Source organism: Talpa occidentalis, unplaced genomic scaffold, assembly GCF_014898055.3.
Source record: "Talpa occidentalis isolate TD23 unplaced genomic scaffold, MPIMG_talOcc4v2.1 talOcc4.7, whole genome shotgun sequence".
NCBI classification, from domain to species: Eukaryota; Metazoa; Chordata; class Mammalia; order Eulipotyphla; family Talpidae; genus Talpa; species Talpa occidentalis.
The window spans coordinates 4,610,512-4,628,407 of record NW_023605083.1 but is presented as its reverse complement, the minus strand read 5'-3'; the positions used below and the strand labels follow the sequence as shown (position 1 = coordinate 4,628,407).

At 59.9% G+C, this 17,896-nt stretch overlaps 1 protein-coding gene across 1 annotated transcript in view; it reads left to right on the top strand.

Annotated features, from left to right (window-relative positions):
* The window catches only part of PTPA (protein phosphatase 2 phosphatase activator), a 31,070-nt gene extending 16,911 nt beyond the window's left edge, over window positions 1–14,159 (top strand). The window contains exons 6-10 of the mRNA XM_037491647.2: window positions 1,575–1,674; window positions 2,470–2,594; window positions 4,536–4,636; window positions 8,965–9,072; window positions 12,691–14,159. Of these exons, the coding sequence (XP_037347544.1) occupies window positions 1,575–1,674; window positions 2,470–2,594; window positions 4,536–4,636; window positions 8,965–9,072; window positions 12,691–12,768 (512 nt within the window). The 3' untranslated portion in view covers window positions 12,769–14,159. The remainder of the gene's footprint in view (window positions 1–1,574; window positions 1,675–2,469; window positions 2,595–4,535; window positions 4,637–8,964; window positions 9,073–12,690) is intronic.
* Window positions 14,160–17,896: the final 3,737 nt, after the last annotated feature.

Genomic DNA, 17,896 nt, shown 5'->3' with positions numbered 1-17,896 from the left:
TTGTAAGCTGTGGTAGGCCTGCCTTTCCTTTCTCCCTGAAGCACACTGGCAAAGGCAGGAGCTGCTGCTGTTTCAGGCCCAGCCTGGCTTGGGGCTCTCAAGAGGAGCCCATGCAACAGAGTAGGCCTGGAGAAGGTGGGCAGGTAGTGGGTGGTAGGAAGTTTTTGTCCTCTGCTTCCCTGTGGAATAGGCAGATCATGTGTCATACATTTTGAGATATTTTGAGGAGTGGGTCCTTTTTTTTTTTTTTTTTAAGATTTTTAAAATTTTATTTATGCATACAAGAACTGGGGTGTAGGCCAGAGGTGCAGGGCTGGGGATAAAAGGATCCACCAGAGACAGAGTGGGGAGAAGAACAGGCGGATCTACTGAAATCCACTGCTGAGGGGAGCAGCGGGTGAGACAGGAGAGGTCTCCTGCACCATGTGGGTCAGCTCCCTGGCTGGGGATCAAACTCATGAACTCATGCCTCAGTGGCTACTGATAGCTTGATAGCGCTGAGACTTTAACCCCTGCGCCACCAGGGAGGCCCCTAGGGATGGGTCTTTCACTGAGACCAACAGGGAAAAGCCCTGGAGGGGAGACTGGCTGGGTTAGCAGGCGTGCGCAAGAGCTCCTGAGGGAGGCCTGCTGCTTAGGAGGCAGCATGGGTGAAGAGACAGTGCACGAGCTTCCAGCCGGGAGAGCCCTTCCAGCTACAGGATTGGACAGAACCAGGCAAGAAGTTATACCCTCCTCACCTCCCTCCAAGTGTGCTCTTCCCGAATCCAGCGCCATGGTGTACCGTCCAAAGTGCAGCCCCTGTCCCTGTGGTGCTCACCACTGCTGCTTGCCGTGACTGGGAAAGGAAGCAGCTACTTTCTGAGGCTCTGCTGTGGCCATGCTTGGAAGCCTTCAGCGGCTCCTCATTGCTCTTAGGATGAAGTCTGAGCTTTTAACTCTGGCCCTTCTGGCCTGTCTGATTTCCAGTCTCAGCTCATTATATTTTCTCCCTGTTCTTTCTGCTTTAGCCATAATAGCCTTCTTAAAACATAACAATTTTTTTCTCGCCTCAGGGCCTTTGTACAAACTGCTTCTTCTGACGAGAATGCTCTGCTCGCCTCCCTCACTCCCCTGTGCCTTGCCAGCCCTTATTCATCTTTCAGCGTTCAGATTTAATATTACTTCTTTAGGGAAACCTTTCTGAACCCCTGTGATAGTCTCCCTTTCTCTGTGACCTTCTCCTGCAGAGCTGGCATAAAAGCGACGGTATAGTTAATGTCTGCCATTCTGATAGGTCATAAACTGTCATATGAAGGCGGGGCCTCGCTTGCCACTGTCTTCCTCGCGCCTGCCGTGGAGTGCCCCATAGTAAGTGCCCAGTAAGGAGCATGGACTCAATGGAGACTTAGGCCTGTGGAGCATGCTGCGGGTGCCTGCCGATGGGGTTAGAGGCTGTGCCTTTGAGGCCTAGGTCTCTCTGGGTGAGGAGGAGGCCCCTGAGCTCCATGTTGCCCTTGCTCCTTGTAGAGAGAGCTATCAGTGAGACGTCCTTTTCCTGGAAAACTCAGTTTCAGCTGTTTTTTCTCCCCCAGGACATGAAGCAGCCTTTGCTGCTTTCCTCTGTTGTCTCTGCAAGATTGGGGTGCTCCGGGTGGATGACCAAATAGCTATAGTCTTCAAGGTGTTCAATCGGTGAGTGAGAGGGGACCAGGAGAGGCGGGGGGATGGAGAGGGGTCATTCTGCAGGCCCCCAAGGACCGCTGGTTCTTTCGTCCCATCCTAATCAAGCCCTCGCTGTGGACGGGCTGTCCGAGAGTCTTTGTTCCAGTTCAAGCACAAGTGGACAAGTGGAGGCGCTGGCGCCAATCACCAGCTGCTGCTTCCCAGCACTAGCTCGGGGGGCGTGCCCCCCACCTCCGCTCATTCCACCGCGGCCCCAGCACGTGGCCCTCTCACTTCCCTTTTACAGATGAGGAAATTGAGGCACAGAGAGATCAGGTCTCTCACCGAGGTTGCACAGCCGGCTGCACTCAGGTGGGCTGGCACGGCCAGCCCCTGCCCAGCACCACGGGTGTTGGCCCAGAGCTCATTCTGGGGCCACTCTGGAGCGCCGGAGCTCTAGGGTGATGTTGCCGAGGCCCTGATGACATGGAAGGGTGGAGCCCAAAGGACCCCGGAGCCCCTGGAGCCGATTCACTTCGACTCCCAACCGCTGATTAGAGAAGCTGCCCAGGGCCTTACGCTGATGGCGCGCCCGCCCCTTCCCTGTCAGCCTTCTGCCCTTCTCCTGGGTGAAGAGGCGGCTGAGTGTGGGAGAGAAAGAATACAGCTCTCCCCTTTCGAGGGTGCCAACGGATACCCAGCGTGTGAGGCTTTTAGTGGAAATAGAGCCCAGCTACCCTCCAGGCCCCTGTCGCCCGCCTGGTGCTCGCGGTGGCAGCGGCGTTGAGGGTCTCCTTCTTGCTCCTTCCCCACCCTCCTGCGCAGGTACCTGGAGGTCATGCGAAAACTCCAGAAAACATACAGGATGGAGCCCGCCGGCAGCCAGGGCGTGTGGGGCCTGGATGACTTCCAGTTTCTGCCCTTCATCTGGGGCAGTTCGCAGCTGATAGGTACAGGACGGGGTGGACCCGTGTCCCCAGCGTGTGCTGTGTCCCTTCCCGGGCTTCCTGCCTCCCTCCTGCTCCCTCTGCCCTGGGCAGCCGGTGACAGCTTGTAAAGCAGGCATTAGACTGGCTATTGATGAGGCTGTTTGCTGTCGACCTTCTGCTGCTCCCAGCCTGGCTGGCTGGGGGAGGCGGGGCGGGATAATGGAAAGTGACCGGCTGGAGGGGGGGCTGCGGGGCGGGCGCATAACGGCTGGTGTGAAAAGCGCTTGCTCTGCAGCAGCTGCGAGGGTTTTATGTTGAAAATGAGGGACTCTTTTGACGTGGTGACCAACGTCACCTTGCTGTTGTGATGGAGCTGTGTGCAAGGGGGCCCATCAGGTTACTGCGTGCAAGTGCGGGGTGGCAGGCTGCTCCATGCGGCCCCTCTGGTGGTTCCCCAACTTTGAAGCTGTTTTCCAGGCCTTGGTCTGTTGGGCTCCACTGGAGGATGAGGTTGGGATGAAATGTCTATTCGAACATGAGATTAACTGCCCACCAAATGGAGTTAATTTGGTTGCGTCCCTGCTCTGTGCAGGCTGCTGGGCCTCCTGGTCTCTCAGGCCCCAGCCGGGAGGGGCCTCCGTCACAGGACTGGCACTGCCGCCAGGCTGCATGCTGAGGGCTCCCCTGTCATGCTTGTCGGGGGGCACGAGCAGTGTCTGGCTGACCCTTTCCTCACTGCCCAGAGGAGGAAATGTTAGGGGGAAAAGGATGTCCCAAAGCTAATTCCATATAGGCTTTGTGGACTCCACCCCCACCCCAGGTCAAAGCCAAAGACACTGGGAACTCCAAATCCCATCACCACCAAAGGGAAGGTGGCTGGGACCTGAGGGTGGGGTTAAGCAGCCAGGTGGATATAAAAGGCAGACACGTGGGCTTTGGGGATCCCCCATTTTTGGCTCTCCGCCGGCTCGCAGCGTCCGGCCAGCTCTGAGAGTGACTTTGGGTTTCCAGGTCGTCGGATCGGGTAGGACGCATTAAAGACTTTATTTCCCTATTTTCTCCCTGAGTTGTACATTTTCCTTATTTCCTTTTCTCTTGTAAATAAACCTTTTATTAACCTTTTGTGTGTGTCTGTAGTAGAGTATTCATAAGTCCCTTTAAAGCGCGCGGGTGAGGACCCACAGCCAGGAACCCGTTTAATATCGGGGTTGCTCTATAACAGCTTGACGCCCAACGTGCTTTGCAAGTTTCACCCGTGGTTGACCAGCCCAAAGTAGCCCCACGTTGGGCGCCAAGCTGTTATAGAGCAACCCCGATATTAAACGGGTTCCTGGCTGTGGGTCCTCACCCGCGCGCTTTAAAGGGACTTATGAATACTCTACTACAGACACACACAAAAGGTTAATAAAAGGTTTATTTACAAGAGAAAAGGAAATAAGGAAAATGTACAACTCAGGGAGAAAATAGGGAAATAAAGTCTTTAATGCGTCCTACCCGATCCGACGACCTGGAAACCCAAAGTCACTCTCAGAGCTGGCCGGACGCTGCGAGCCGGCGGAGAGCCAAAAATGGGGGATCCCCAAAGCCCACGTGTCTGCCTTTTATATCCACCTGGCTGCTTAACCCCACCCTCAGGTCCCAGCCACCTTCCCTTTGGTGGTGATGGGATTTGGAGTTCCCAGTGTCTTTGGCTTTGACCTGGGGTGGGGGTGGAGTCCACAAAGCCTATATGGAATTAGCTTTGGGACATCCTTTTCCCCCTAACAGAAACAGCCTCACTGGTTCAAGGTCACACAGTAAGAGGCTGCGCATTTGACACTAGAACATACACACAGCGTCTCGCTGCTCCTGCGAGGCCGTGTTGGTGCATGTGGGCAGGTCTGTGACACTACTGGGGGTGTGTGGGCCGAGGTGCTAGGTAGTGAGCGCCTGGTCAGAACCCCAGGGCTCTGCTGTTTCTAGACCATCCATATCTGGAGCCCAGACACTTTGTGGATGAGAAGGCCGTGAATGAGAACCACAAGGACTACATGTTCCTGGAGTGCATCCTGTTTATCACCGAGGTGAGTGAGGGGTGCCATGGGGCGGGGGCCCCTGGGGCTGAGATGAACTGAGGTTGTTGGATTGGGAGTGGACAGAGGAGCCTGAGCTGCTGCTGCAAATGGCAGGGCTGACCCCAGAAAGTGGGGTCTGGAAAAGGAAACCCATGAGACCACTGAAAGGTTGAGCCAGCTTCTGGGATCTCCCCCAAATCAGTGTTGTGCATTTCTTTGAGCTGGGGGACTTGGTCACTAGCTGGAATTGGACAGCAGGCCTGAAGGGTGGCTGGGTGGGGACTGCAGGTCTGTGTACCCATGTGCGTGTCGCTGTGTAGGAAAAAACAATTGCAGGAGTTGGGGAGATTCAGATGCACAGCAGGTGAGATTCTGCTGCAGAGACATGTCTCTGTCAGGGCCAAATGAAGTACTTGCGGTGAAAACCTGCAGGCCCCCAGCCCATCCACGGGGTCATTAGCCTGGGCTGCGGCCTCCTGCTCAGGCTGGGTCTCCCAGTGTGGCCATGGACACTTCCTCAGGATCACCTGGGGAGCTTGTTCAAATGCAGGGTCCTGTGCCCCAGTTTTCTGAATCAAGAATCTGAGGGTATGAGAGCCAGGAACCTGTATTTAAATATACTTGCCAGGTGACTGCACACAAAAGCTGGGGACCTACTGCTCTCAGGGTCTCTCTTTTTGGGAGGTGTCAGGACCTTTCAATTGCCCTGCCCCGCACCAGCCTCCCCTCTCCTCCCCCTGCCCCCAGCTTCCAAAGGACACCTGGTCCTGGATTCTGAAGAGGGTCTTGCCCCATGTTCTCCTTCCTGATCCTCTGCTGGCCCTGATGATGTTGCTGGCACATGTGGGCCCTGACCCTGGGGCTGCTCTCTGGCCCCCTGAACGGTGTGGGAGGGAATTGGGGAAGCAGCTATAGCTCCAGGCTCCTCCTGGTCAGCATTCCACTCAGGCCTCCGCCAAACTCCAAAGGCCAGAGGGGAATGACACGGTCTTTCCAAGTCAGCAAATGGAGCCAGACTGATGGCTGGGCGGCCACTGCTTGGTTTGGAGATCTGCTGCCTTCAGCAGTGCAGCCTGCCCAAGGTCGGGAGAGGCCTCCGGGCAGCCTGGCCCGCTGCCGTGAGAGCTGGTCACGTGCTGTGCTCTCCGGGTTGGATTGCAAGGGCCTGCAGTGCTCTGGGAGACCCCAGGAGGAGCAGGGTGGGAGAAAGGGAGCATGTTGTTGGAGTGTGGCCTCACTCTTTTGGGGGTAAAAGGGGAAGCTGTTTTAGCTCCCCCTTGTGGCTACCGAGCCCCTGAGTCCCTGCAGTAACTAAGGAACTAAGGAGGAAAGCTACGTCTGGCCTCAGGGATTATGGGAGTTGATTCCAGGTTAAAACTTTGTATTTTTGTTCCTTTGGTTGACTAAGTTGGCATAAAATCCTAAAAGCTTTTCTCAAAGTTTGGGACCCAGTTCCTCTGCTAGAGGGAGTCCAACCGTGGCCACTAGGTGGCGCTAGTGTACCATTGAATTTGGAGGTTTTAGTAACATTTCAGGGGAGAGGCATGTACTGGAGAAGGAGGGCAGACCCCAGAGTTTTGGCTTGATCTGCATCTTCTCTGCGAGACCTGGTTTTCACTTTGGGTCTAGGCAACTGGCAGGGGCGAGCTCCAGAGCTGAGGTGACTGTAGTGGGATGGGACCCCTTTCACCTCCGGGGCCAGGCCTAGACCCCCTGGCCTGGCTGCTGATAGCAGCGGTCTGTGTCCTCCTCAGAGCTCCTGTCTGGGCTGCCTTTACCCCAACCTCTTCTGCCTCATACCAGGGCTCCGCAGCCCCTAGCTGGTGAGTGAGTGACATCAGACTCAGCTTGACAAAGGGGGGCTGAAGGCCTGACTCGGGACACAGGCGCCTGGAGGTGTCTCGGGAGCCACGCAGGATCACGGTGGCCGCCGCAACTAGAGACTAAATGGAGCAGGCTGGAAAGGGGACCTGCTGGGGACCGCCCCTCGGTGGCCCTGGCATCCCAGACAAGGGGCCCACCTCGCAAGCCTTCTGCTGCCTCAGGAAATGCAGCCTCGGCGCCTTTAAGAGACCTGGGCAGGCAGGAAAAGAATTTCAGTTTCAATCTGGCTTCTAAATTTGGAGTTTTGGGAAGGGAGGGATCAGATTTCAGCTGGAAGGGAAGGAGCTGACAGGAAGGCGCTGTGCAGAGCCTCCCACCCCCCCACCCCCATCCCCATCCCCATCCCCCTCAGTTACTGACAGAGGAACCATTTACAAAAGGCCGATTCTCTGGGGAGTGGAGAGGCAGGAACGCAGCGTCTGTGAGTAATTTCCTGCTCAATATGGCTGCTCTGACTCACACGATTCCCCTGGGGTCACTGCGGGACTGCAGCCTGCTTGCTCGTTCTCGCTCTTTCTCTTCTCCCTTTGTGGCTAGAATGAGCTAATTTTTTTTTGTCTTCTCGCCTCCGATTCCTTTTTTCCCCCTCTTCTGTTTTTCTTTCCCAGAGTTGCCAAGTCTCCTTCTGAAGGACTTGGGGAGACCTTGGGATACTGATGCCTGAGGCTGGGGTTGGGACCACCCCTCTGCAGAAAGAGCTTCTCTGGCCTTTCCAAGGGGAAAGCCAGGGCCCCTGGGGGTGCGGAGCCGGGGTCTCACCCTGGCTAGTGGGCCAGAGAGGCCCTCTGGGCCCCCCTTCCATCCGCCCAGTGGGAAGCAGAGCCTTTGGTTGGTTTCCCAGTGTCTATCTGCTGGCCTAGGCCAAGGAGCCCCTGTGAAAGGGCCTCTGAGCTGCTGTGGGATGGTGCCTGCTGGTGCCTCCTGGGTGGTTTGTGCCAGGGGCCTCTCCAGAATGAAGCTCTAGCGGCCCCTGAGCTCAGGGCCTGGACGCCCTCTGGCAAGAGAGAACTGGAGCCCCGGGGGCGGGGCAGGGAGCTGAGGAAGGGGCGGGATGAGGGGGGAGGGTGGGAGCTTAGGGGTGGAGCCTCTGGAGGGGGACTGTTGGACCAAAAAGCCCAGGCCAGGGCCCAGGGTGCCAGTGGCTGCTCTCCTGGCGTTGGGGAAGGAGCCTGGTGGGGGCCCAGGCCCTGGAAAGCCCTATGGGACCGGGACTGGGGGTGGGGTGGGTTTGGCCAAGCCCCTCCCCCCCCCCCTGGCCTCACTCCTACAGGAGGAGGGGCCTGTGTCCTTGCTACAGAACTGGGGCTTGAGACAGGCTTTTGGGGGGACTTGGGCAAGAAGAGAAAGATGGGCCATAAGGGGTAAAATGGCAGGTTTTTTGACTAAAAGCTCAGTTTTTTAAGAGTTGCCCTTACTAGAGAAGTGAGAGGCCTGTGGGAATGGGTGCCAGGTGAGTCACAGGCCAGCGATGGGAAGTTCCGTGCTGCTGGGCACTGATTCCTGGGATGTCCCATTTGGAGAGAGAGCTTTGGGCTCATCCTTTCTCCCTGAAACAGTTCTCCAGCCCTGCCTCCACCCGCCTTCTTCTGGAACCTTCCGCCCACTCAGGGTCCAGGTCTCTGCTTCCTTGCCAGCCCAGTCTCTGCTCTTCATACTCCTGAAGCTTAGGACTCCGGATGCTGGACCCCATGCCCCCAGTTCAGAAGCAGAGCCCAGGCAGTGCCGAGGAGACTGTGAACTGCTTGTCAGTAAAGACGAGGGCTGGCCTCGCACTGTCTGGGGTGCACGCGGCGCACAGCCTTCCTGTCTCTGCTGTGGTTTCTGAAGTCATGGGAACTTTACTGGGCTTGCTGCAGAATTTCCCTTCCTTCCCGGAGGGTCAGACTTGAGGTCAGAGGAGGGATGGCGATGGCACTGTCCTGCTCCCGTGTGTCCTGGCTGCCTGGCTGCCATGCCTTCCCCACTCCTGGGCTGGGTCGCTGCCTTTCTGACCCTGTGCCTCCCTCCCTCCCTCCTTCTGCCCGGGTTTGGTCAGCTCTTTCAGCTCCGCCCGGGGCAAGCGCAGAGCCCACCGGGCTGTGGGGCTGGGCCAGGGAGGGGACTGGAGAAATTGGGGTCCAGGCTGCTGTTCCCCATCTGAGTGGGAGGGGATCACCTATTGCCAGGGTGCCCTGTGGCTCTAGGGAGTGGGTGGGCACTGCATCTTGAAGCTGCTGGTTTTGGTCGGCACTGGGCATCAGGCCTCTTTTGACTGGAAGAATGAGGGTGATTCTGGCGGTGATAATCATAGGGGTCAAGAGAGACCCTAACTCTGACATGTGAGTGTGTCTGTGTGTGTGCACGTGCCCCACAGGCAGAGGCTTAGCCTGGGCCTCAGGCGTGTGCGTGTATGTGTGCGTGTGTGCCCTTGCTGCTAGGGGTGGGCCACATCCCAGACTGCCTTCCTTTTCCAGATGAAGACAGGCCCCTTCGCAGAGCACTCCAACCAGCTGTGGAACATCAGTGCTGTCCCATCCTGGTCCAAAGTCAACCAGGGTCTCATCCGCATGTACAAGGCTGAGGTGAGTGAGGCTGGCCTGTGCTCTTGGTCCTGGGCCTGCTGTTCCTCCCACCCCCACTCTGCTCTTTTGCTCAGATCTGGGGCCAGCCCGCCCCTTATCTCCTCACCTCCCCCCTGCCCCGCCACATTCGAGACTTCAGAATCTCTGGGATGAACAGTCATAAAGGACCAAGGCCCAGCTCTGCCCTGTGCCCAAGGCTAGGCCCTGCTGCTCAGAAGTCTCTGTCTCCACCTCTCATGCTCGGCCAGAGGCCCCTGGCAGCTGTCCCTTGTGGAGGCAGGAAGATGACGTGTGTTTGGGAAAGGGTCTGTGCTTTGGCAGCATTATCCAAACTGAGGGGGCTTGTACTCTAGTGGGTCTGATCCATGGGCAGGTGGAAGGTGGTGTGGGAGGTTGCGCTGGCATTTTTAGCGACTGCTCAGGTGGTCCTCCCTGGTCACATCAGCGAGGCAGGCGAGGTGGTGTTTCCCCAGCCCCTGAGAGTAGCATCACTTACCCGCCCCTCCATGCGCTCTTCCTCCTGCACGTGGAGAGGAGACATTTTCTTTCCACTCTGTCCATCCCTCAGGCTCCTCCATGTCTTGCGCAGACCAGTCCCGAGACTGCTTGACCTTGATCAGGTCCTGGGTACAGAGTCCCACACCTCAATCCCTGGGTCCTTGAAGTTCCCTCTTTCCCCGCCAGGCTGACAGCTCAGGCGTGTCACCCAGGCCCACAGGTGCCCATCTCTTGGCTGCCCTTTGGCATCCTCAGAGGCAGGAGGTTCTCTGAGGTTCCTTCCTCACACCCGGCTCCCCTGGGGCCAGGAGGAAAGGGTGCTGGAGCCTGGGCAAACTGTGGTAGCAGATGCTGCCCGATGGCCCACCCTCTCTGCATGGCCCAGAAGGGGTTAAAGTGCTGGAACTGACTGGCCTGGCCCCCTCTCTCTTCCACCCCTCCCCCCCACCCCAGTCCCTTCCTCTGGACTTCACATCCTGTGTTTAGCTTCCAGCCCACATACCTCTCTAATCTGAGAGGAGCTGTGCTTCACTCTGAGGCTGAGACTGAGGCTAGGAGGGCTCCTTCCTGGCCCTGCAGGCTGACTCTTCCCGGCCTGGAGAGCCCCAGGCTCGCTGCCCTGAGGCCCCTGTTGTCCTGATGCTCCACCCCTGGGTGCTGATGGGGAACTCTGTCCTGATGAGCCCTCCAGCTGGGGCTGTCTGTACCCAGCCTGTGAGGGGCGGACTGTACCCCCATCCTCCAGCCCCCAAGTGCCACAACAGGACTCTGAGCCTTTCGGGTTTGGGGTGGTAGCTGCTGTCATTCCTCGCGGTTCTTCCTGAGTGACTCAACTAATCTGGGCTTGTCCCCTAGGGCAGAACAGGACCCTGCCTCCTTCCCCTACCTGCCTCTTCCAGAGGCAAAAGAACTCCTGGCTGATAGGATGAGGGAGGGACTATTGCTTCTCTTAGCCTTTTGGCTAAGATCAAGTGTAGGATGAGGGAGGGACTGATTAAGGTTCAAAATGGTGACTCTTCGGTAAGAACCAAACCCACCGGCCCACCGTGCTGCCCTTGTCTGCATTCCTGCGGAGCTGGAACAGAGCACTGAGAAACACCCGCGGCCCAGGAGCCGATAACAAAGCGCCCTTCCTGCAACGGGAAATTCCAGCTCGGCCTGCACGCAGGCGCAGTTTGCACTTGCAGCCTTGCCAGGTGCTGTGGCGGCCAGATTTCTTTGTGGGACCAGGCGGGAACTTGCCGACTTTGGTTTAGGAACACCGGGTCTCTGTGGCGCTCGGCCCTTGTCCTCAGGGGCCGTCTGCCTTCGGGCCTGGAGTCTGGGCTCGCTGCCCCCTGCCCAGGCGTCACAGGACAGGCTTGCCGTGCCCGCCAGCTCTCGTCCGTTGGGAAGGCCTTTGACGCGAGTGCTCTGAGCCCGGATGGGGTTAGCAGGCCGGGGTTCTCAGCCAGAGTTGCCTGCTGGAGGGGAGTCCGCCCTGAGCTGCTTCAGGCCTGGCATGAGGCGGTCACAGGACTTGGGCTAGCTCTCTTTCTCCAGCTGTCTGGCCTGTCTTCCCTGTCCCAAAGAGCCAAGCGCATGATTCCTGGGCCTGCGGGGGTGGCGTGCCTGTCTCTCCTGCGGGGCCACGGTGAGGCCCTTCAGAGGGGCTTGTCAGGGCCAAAAGCACCTTGTGTCCCCCGCCCCCCCTATGTCACCTGGGCAAGGTGGGGCCTGGGCCTCCAGCTGGTAGGTCTGTGCCAGTATGGGGGTGGGAGAACAGAGAAGGGTTCTGGGGCACAGTTAGCTGGGAGAAAGATCCGACCAGAGGCTCCCTTCTACTGAGGTCCCAGTCTTGACCTCCTGTAGCCCCCCAGCTTCTCCTGTGGCCCTGGGAGCAGGGGCCAGAGAACCACCCGCCCCTCCCCCTAAGCCTCTCTTGTCTTTGTGGCTTCTCATGAATGAGAGCTAGAAGCAGGTTGACCTTTGACTCTTTCTGGAATTCCAGGACCCTGGGGGCCCCCCTTTTCAAACTCCTACCACTTCCTCCATGACATAAGCACAATGGCAGCTGCCTTTCCCTCTGGCCTGGATCTCCTTCTCCCCCAGGGACCAGCCCCCTCACCCCCTTACAGCTCCCCACTTTCTCTGCCTGGACCCAGGAGCCTGGCTGTGGCCTGGAGTTCTGTTCCCACACTGAGCTTAGTTCCCCATCGCTACAGCACAGGAAGATTCCCCTTTTCCTGCTCACCTCCTGGCCTGCCCTTAGGCTTTGTGGACCACCCCCCACCCTGACACTGGCCGAGACCTCCTTTCTGCTCCCGGCCAGGGAGTGGGGCTCATTCTCTTGGAGGCCGGAAGTCTGGTGCATACCCAGCATTTCTGAGAGTTTCTGTGGTTGAAGGTGTGAGAGGAGGCAGATCCTCACAGACCTGGGGCTGCGGCTAGGAGTGCTGGCCCATGACGAAGACCCACGTGGCAGGCACGGTGGGGCCAGTGCAGAAAGGCTGGGAGCAGCATCTGATCCGCAAGGCCTCCTGGGCCAGAACCTGGATGAGCCCTGGCGGGGCTGGCTGCAGGGCATGGGCCCACCCTGTTCAGTGCTCTGGGTCTCTGCCCCCTGCACAGCGCTGCTGAGTCGCCCAGGGCTGGGGGACCAGCTTGTTTCTATTGTCTCATTTGGTAGTGCCAGGATGCTGCATTCATTGCAGAGAGCTGAAAAGTGGAGAAAACAGCCTTGGTCCCAGCTGAAATTGTGTCCAAATGTCCCTCCACCTCTTCTTCAGGGCTGGGACCTGGTCTGGGGCCCTGATCTGGAGGGTTCTTTCACTTCTGGCTGCCAGCTCCCCCCTCGGGGCTGAGACAAGCCCCCTCTTGGCTCCTGCCCTGTGGGTCTGGGCCGCCTCTCTCCCTCTCCTCCTCTCTCCATGACTTGGCGGTCTGATCGTTGTGGGGGGGTCTTTGGGTGGGAGAGGGCGGTCAGGAGTGGCTAGGAAGGCCTGCGGGCCGTTGAGATGAGGCCGCTCCCTGGGCCAAACTTCCGGGCTGGTCTGGGGTCCTTTGGAGGCCTGAGAGGCCTAGCAGGCCTGGCTGAGCGCAGTGCAGCCCTCACCTCTGCTCTCCCCTCCTTCCTCACAGTGCCTGGAGAAGTTCCCGGTGATCCAGCACTTCAAGTTCGGGAGCCTGCTGCCCATCCACCCTGTCACTGCGTGCTAGGGGCTGAGCAGCCAGAGCCATCGGGGCCACCCTCCCCGCTCCGGCCCTCCTCACCCCTCCCTCTGTTCTTTATGTTTGATGAGAAGCTGTTTACCGGGGTGGGTGGTGAGTGTGGGGTTGAGGGAGGCTTGGGGCATAAGGCTGAGGGACCCAAGTGGGGAGTAGTGACCAACGTGTGGCCAGTTTCCTGATTTCCCGTGGGGGACCGGCAAGGAGAGGGTTAGGGGCTCCCTGGCCTGCGCCCGCCCCGGCCTCCTCCCACCCGTGTTGGGGTAGAGAGAGCTGCTACACGCTGTGGGGAGGGGTGTGCTGCGTCCCAGTGGCCCTCTTCCTGTGTCCCGTTCCCTTCCTGGGGCGGGGCCCTTGCTCTTGCGGCGGCTTGGTTCCCCAAGCCCTGTCGGTGTGGCTGTCTGGTGTTCTGAGCCTCCCTGGGGTCGGGCAGGGAGAAGCACCCACTGGGCCAGTGGTCACCCTCCCAGTTCCTCGTCCCCCAGCCGCCCCTTTGGTCAGCCCCTCAATCCTGGCTTTTCTGTCTTCTTGGCGTTGGATCTCTTGGCCGTCGCCACAGCTGGCTCCCTCCCGAGGTTAGCCCAGGAGACTGCCAGTAGGTGCTGGGCTCCTGGGCGGGTCCAGCAGGGTTGGCTCATGGCACACTGGGTGAGACCTGCCTGGCCACAGTGTTCCTGGCCAGTGGGGGTGACGGAGACTCGGCCGGGGCTTGGGGCCGGTTATGGGCGCACAGCACCTGCATCCTCGGGCCGTCTCGTCCACGCCCCGCCCCTGCTGCTTCTCAGAGGTCCCTCGGGGCTGCCGCGGGCGGGCTCAGAAGGCAGCAGCCCACCCCTTGTCCTCCATCTCCTGAAGTCACCGCAGGTTTCCGGGCTGAGGTAGGGACGCCCCGAGCCCAGGCTTTGGCGCTGAGGGTGTTTCCCCTCCGGGGGTGGGGGGTGCGGCCACGCCCGTTCTCCTGTTTTCTTCTAGGGTTGTTCTCAGACCTGACTCTTGCAGGCCTTCCCCCGCCCAAGCCCCGGCCTGCCTTTCTCCACTGCCCCCGCCCCAAGCCTGGGTCCACATGCGCTTTGGGAAGGAGAGACCCGAGAAGCACAATACAGGGGCTTGGCCCTCAGGGCTGGGCCGAGACTGGGCCAGGAGCCAGAGTCACGGCAGGGTTCTCCCAGGAGAGGCCGGTGCCCGCCTCCCTCTCGGGGTCCAGACCGTAGCCGTCCTGGCTCTTCCTGGCTCCTCCTGCCATGCACCCCTCCGGCCCCCAGCTCCTTGCGCCTTCATTGCAGTTCCAATTAAAGCCTGTTTGCTCCTGTCACCTGGGTGAGGTGTGTCTTTTCGTGCCTCCCGCTGGCTCTCTCGCCTCTCGACCCATTTGGTCCCTTCCCTGTGACCACGGAGTCTGGGACCTGTGCTGTCTCCGCAGACGGGGCAGGGCCCCTCCCGGGCAGCAGGGAGGCGCCTAGCTGACACTCCCCTGGCAGGATGGGGAGCAGAGACCCAGGCCCCATCCTGGTTGTCTCCACACGCGGCTGCAAGGTCTTGGGTAAGTTGCCAAGCCAGGCGCAAGGTGACTCCGAGGAGGGAGTGAAGGCATCAGGTCCTCAGCTCAGGGCCTGGCGAGTGGCCTGTCCCTGCGGCTTCTGCGGAGGAGCCAGCCCTCTGGTGGGCCGGAGCAGCCTTGGGCTGGACGTGGCTGTGAAGTGCACCCCGGCAGTGTGTGTGGGGGGTGGCCACTGGTCTCCCCCTGCACCCTCTGTGCCTGACGCGCTCCGGGGGTGTCTGTGGGACTACCGTGCCCAGACGTCACTGGCTTGGACCCCTGTGCCTGGGCTTCTGCCGTCAGATCAGTCTCCTTGTGGAGAACAAGACTCGTGGCCTTGCTCCTGACCCTGGGGACTTGCACAGGGCACAGGAGGGCCTGGGGCGAGGCCCGGGCTCTGGAGTCAGGCGGACGCCAGTACAACCCCACACCAACCTGTGGCTCGGTAGGAGACTGTCCTGGTTGACTTTGCCACTGAGCCTCAGCTTTCTGACCTGAAACATGGGCTGAAAATGCAGATTTGCTCATTTTACAAAGAGTGGCTGCATGTTCCTCATTCTTGCGGCGTGACAGCTCCGAGTCCCTGCTGCGGGGTGTGGGGAGTGTGCATGTTGTGTAGAAAAGCAGCTGTTAATTGGGGCGGCAGGGGGCGGGGTCCAAGAGCTCCAGAGTCCCGAGAACTGGTGAGCCAGCCCCTGGGGGAGCAGACGCGGCAGGGGAGCCTTGGGGAGGGCTTCTGGGAAGACTAGGCTCCATCCCCCAGGGTGGTGGGATTCAGGCTCAGAATCTTCTGTGGGAAACTGCTGGGGGCGTCTGTACAGAGATGAGCCCCGGGAAGCCTGCCCAGGGGAGGCCTGGATGGGGGGCGGGGGTATGTGGTCTGATCGCCACTGTTTGGAGATGTTGCCACTGGAGGGAAGATGGGCGGGGGAGAGGAACAGCCAGAGCACCGGTGGGCGCTGCGTTGGGGGCGGAGCTCAGAGCGGGCACCTGGATGTGCTCCTTCAGTGGGGCGCCCTAGGGCTTGCTGAGTAGATCGGGGTGTGGGGCACACATGGGGTCACCGAGGGAGGCGTGTGGGTAGGAGTCCCTAAGTTCCGAGCCCTGGAGGTGGTGGTGACTTGCTGGACCCGGACTTGCTCCACGCTGCTTCGGCGGGGCGCTGGGGCGGATGGGAGTGCAGACCGGGAGGGGGTGAGCCAGACCCCTCTGCAGAGGTGAGGCCCTGCGCAGCGGCCAGCCTGGCAGGAGGCCGCAGAGCCGGGCAGTGCCTGCTGGTCATCCCACTTCCTGCCACCCCTCTTGCTCTAGGAGCTCCGTGGTCAGGGGAGCAGAGAGGAGGGTGGGGGCCCTTGAGGTGGGGAAGGCTTCACCGTAGGCGGGGGTGCGGTGCAGGGGCAGGGAGGTGGCGAGGTGCAGGCCAAAGAGGACACCCCCAGAGTCTTTGAAAGGTCCTGGGCTGCTCGTCCCTTTTTTTGACCTTTTTTTTTAATCCTTTTTTTGGACATTTTTAAAGGACAGGTTCATTAGGAAAAGGAGACGGAAGAAGACACCTGCATGGCCATGGCGGGCAGGGACGAGAGCTGCGTGCGTGACCCTTACGGAGGGGAGCAGGAGGCCCCTGTGTATTGTTTGCTTTTTTTTTTTTTTTTTAAAGATTTATTTATTTATTTATACAAGCACTGGGTACAGTCAGAAGCGCGGGAGGGTGAGAGAATTCACCAGAGCCAGAGCGGAAAGCAGAGCAGGCAGAAGGACCGAAGTACACTGCTGAGGGGAGCAGCGGGCGGCAGGAGAGGTCTGTCTTGCTATATGGACCCTCGCTGGTGGCCGGGGATCGAACCAGTGCTGCAGAGGCTGCGGGCAGCTTTGCAGCCCAGCGCTCAACTGCTGTGCCACCAGGGGAGGCCCCTGCAGTGTTTACTTCTGCAGGGAGTGTGGGGCCAGGGGACAGGAGGGGAGCGGGGTAGGAGGGGCTGTGGAATGGTCTGAGGGGCAGTGGGTCCCTGAGGACTGGCAGAGCTTGAGGGACCTGCAGGACCTGGTGATGCCCATGCTGTGCCCTATGAAGAGTGGTGGTGCTACTGTTTTCCCCAGGGGGCCAGTGTGTCCAAGGGAACATGAGAAGGGCTGCCCCAGATCTGGAGGGGTGCTGGTGCCAGCTTCCCACTGTCCCAGGCCAGGAGAACCCCTGGGACTCCGGGCATCACCCCTCCTGGCTGAGGCTAGGCGACCACGCTCACGGGAGGCAGAGTGGGGAGGAGGCTGTTCCCAGGAAGAGAAGCTGGGCAAGACTGGGCTTGAGGGGGTGACCCCAGGCTTGCTCCCAAGCTGGTGACATCACCATAAGCACCTGCTGCAGACAAGGCTTGGGGGTGGGGGGAGGGGGAGGAGACTGTGGTGGTAAAAAAAAAAAAGATGAGAATGTTGCCTTCTAGAAACTTCTGCCTTAGAGGAGGTAGAAGAAGGCGGATAGAGATGTGGGCCTGATGGACTTGTGGGGTCTGGAGAAAGGCTCTGAGAAGATGGAATTTTCCTGGGGCCTGGCACTGCAGGCACGGATGAGGGGGTTTCTCGTGGGACTGGCTGTGGGCAGAAGTGCAGAGGGGCGGGCAGCAGGGGGCAGAGCAGGAGAGGTGGGCAGGTCGACTCCCCTGCACCCCCCAACCCCCGGGACACGGCACCACAACTGCCTTTCTTCATCCGCACAGGGATGTGTGTCGCGTCTGCTCTGCTAGATGAGCCGCAGGCGGGCAGGGCCAGTCCTGCTGTGCCCCGGGGCCCGTGGGGACTGGCTCGCAGCAGGCACCCAGGCCATGCTGCATGGGTGACCGGTGAAGGCGCTTGGCTGGCGCCTCTGTGTGAGGGACACCAGCTTTGGGGGGGAGGAACGTGGGCGGCTGTGGGTGCTGGCGGGGATGGGAGGCTGGTGTAGGGCCTGGTGCTTTGGCCGGGTGAGAGATCTTGGAGATAGTTGTGGCCTGGAGAGAGGCCTGGGGCTGGGAAGGGGGAGGTCCTGCTGGGATTAGGTGTTGAGGGGCTGGGGGCCCTAGTGCCCTGAGATGCCCCCTACCACCAGCTGTGCCGGGAGCCCCTCCCCGCATCGGGGCAGGCCTGGGGGAGATGCTGTACTTACCGGAGGAGCTGAGTTTGGGGATCCCTCTTGGGGAGACACCTTGGACCTAGCTGACTGGGAGGCTGGCAGGGCTGCTGAACCTGAACCCCTGTGGGGTGGGGAGCCCGGGCTGCTGGGTCTTCAGGGTCCTCCCCTTATCCCTGCTGTGCTCCAGCCTCAGCCCCCTCTACCTCCTTGCTCTCTGGGCTCCCGCCACGCTGGCCGCCTCTGGTGCGCGGACTCCCCGCGACTCTGAGCAGTTCGGGTTCGGCTTTCTTCCCAGAACCCCTTCTCCCATGGGGGAACCCCTGGTCACTCCAGGCTCAGCTGAGGCCTCGCTTCCTCCCCTGGAGGGTGGGGGGGCGGGATATGTTCCACGGCTGCCACCTGGCCCGGTGCTGAGCACTCAGCAGCCGCCATGCGAGCCAAGATCTTCAAGGGGGGCCACCTAGCTGGAAGATGGGGGT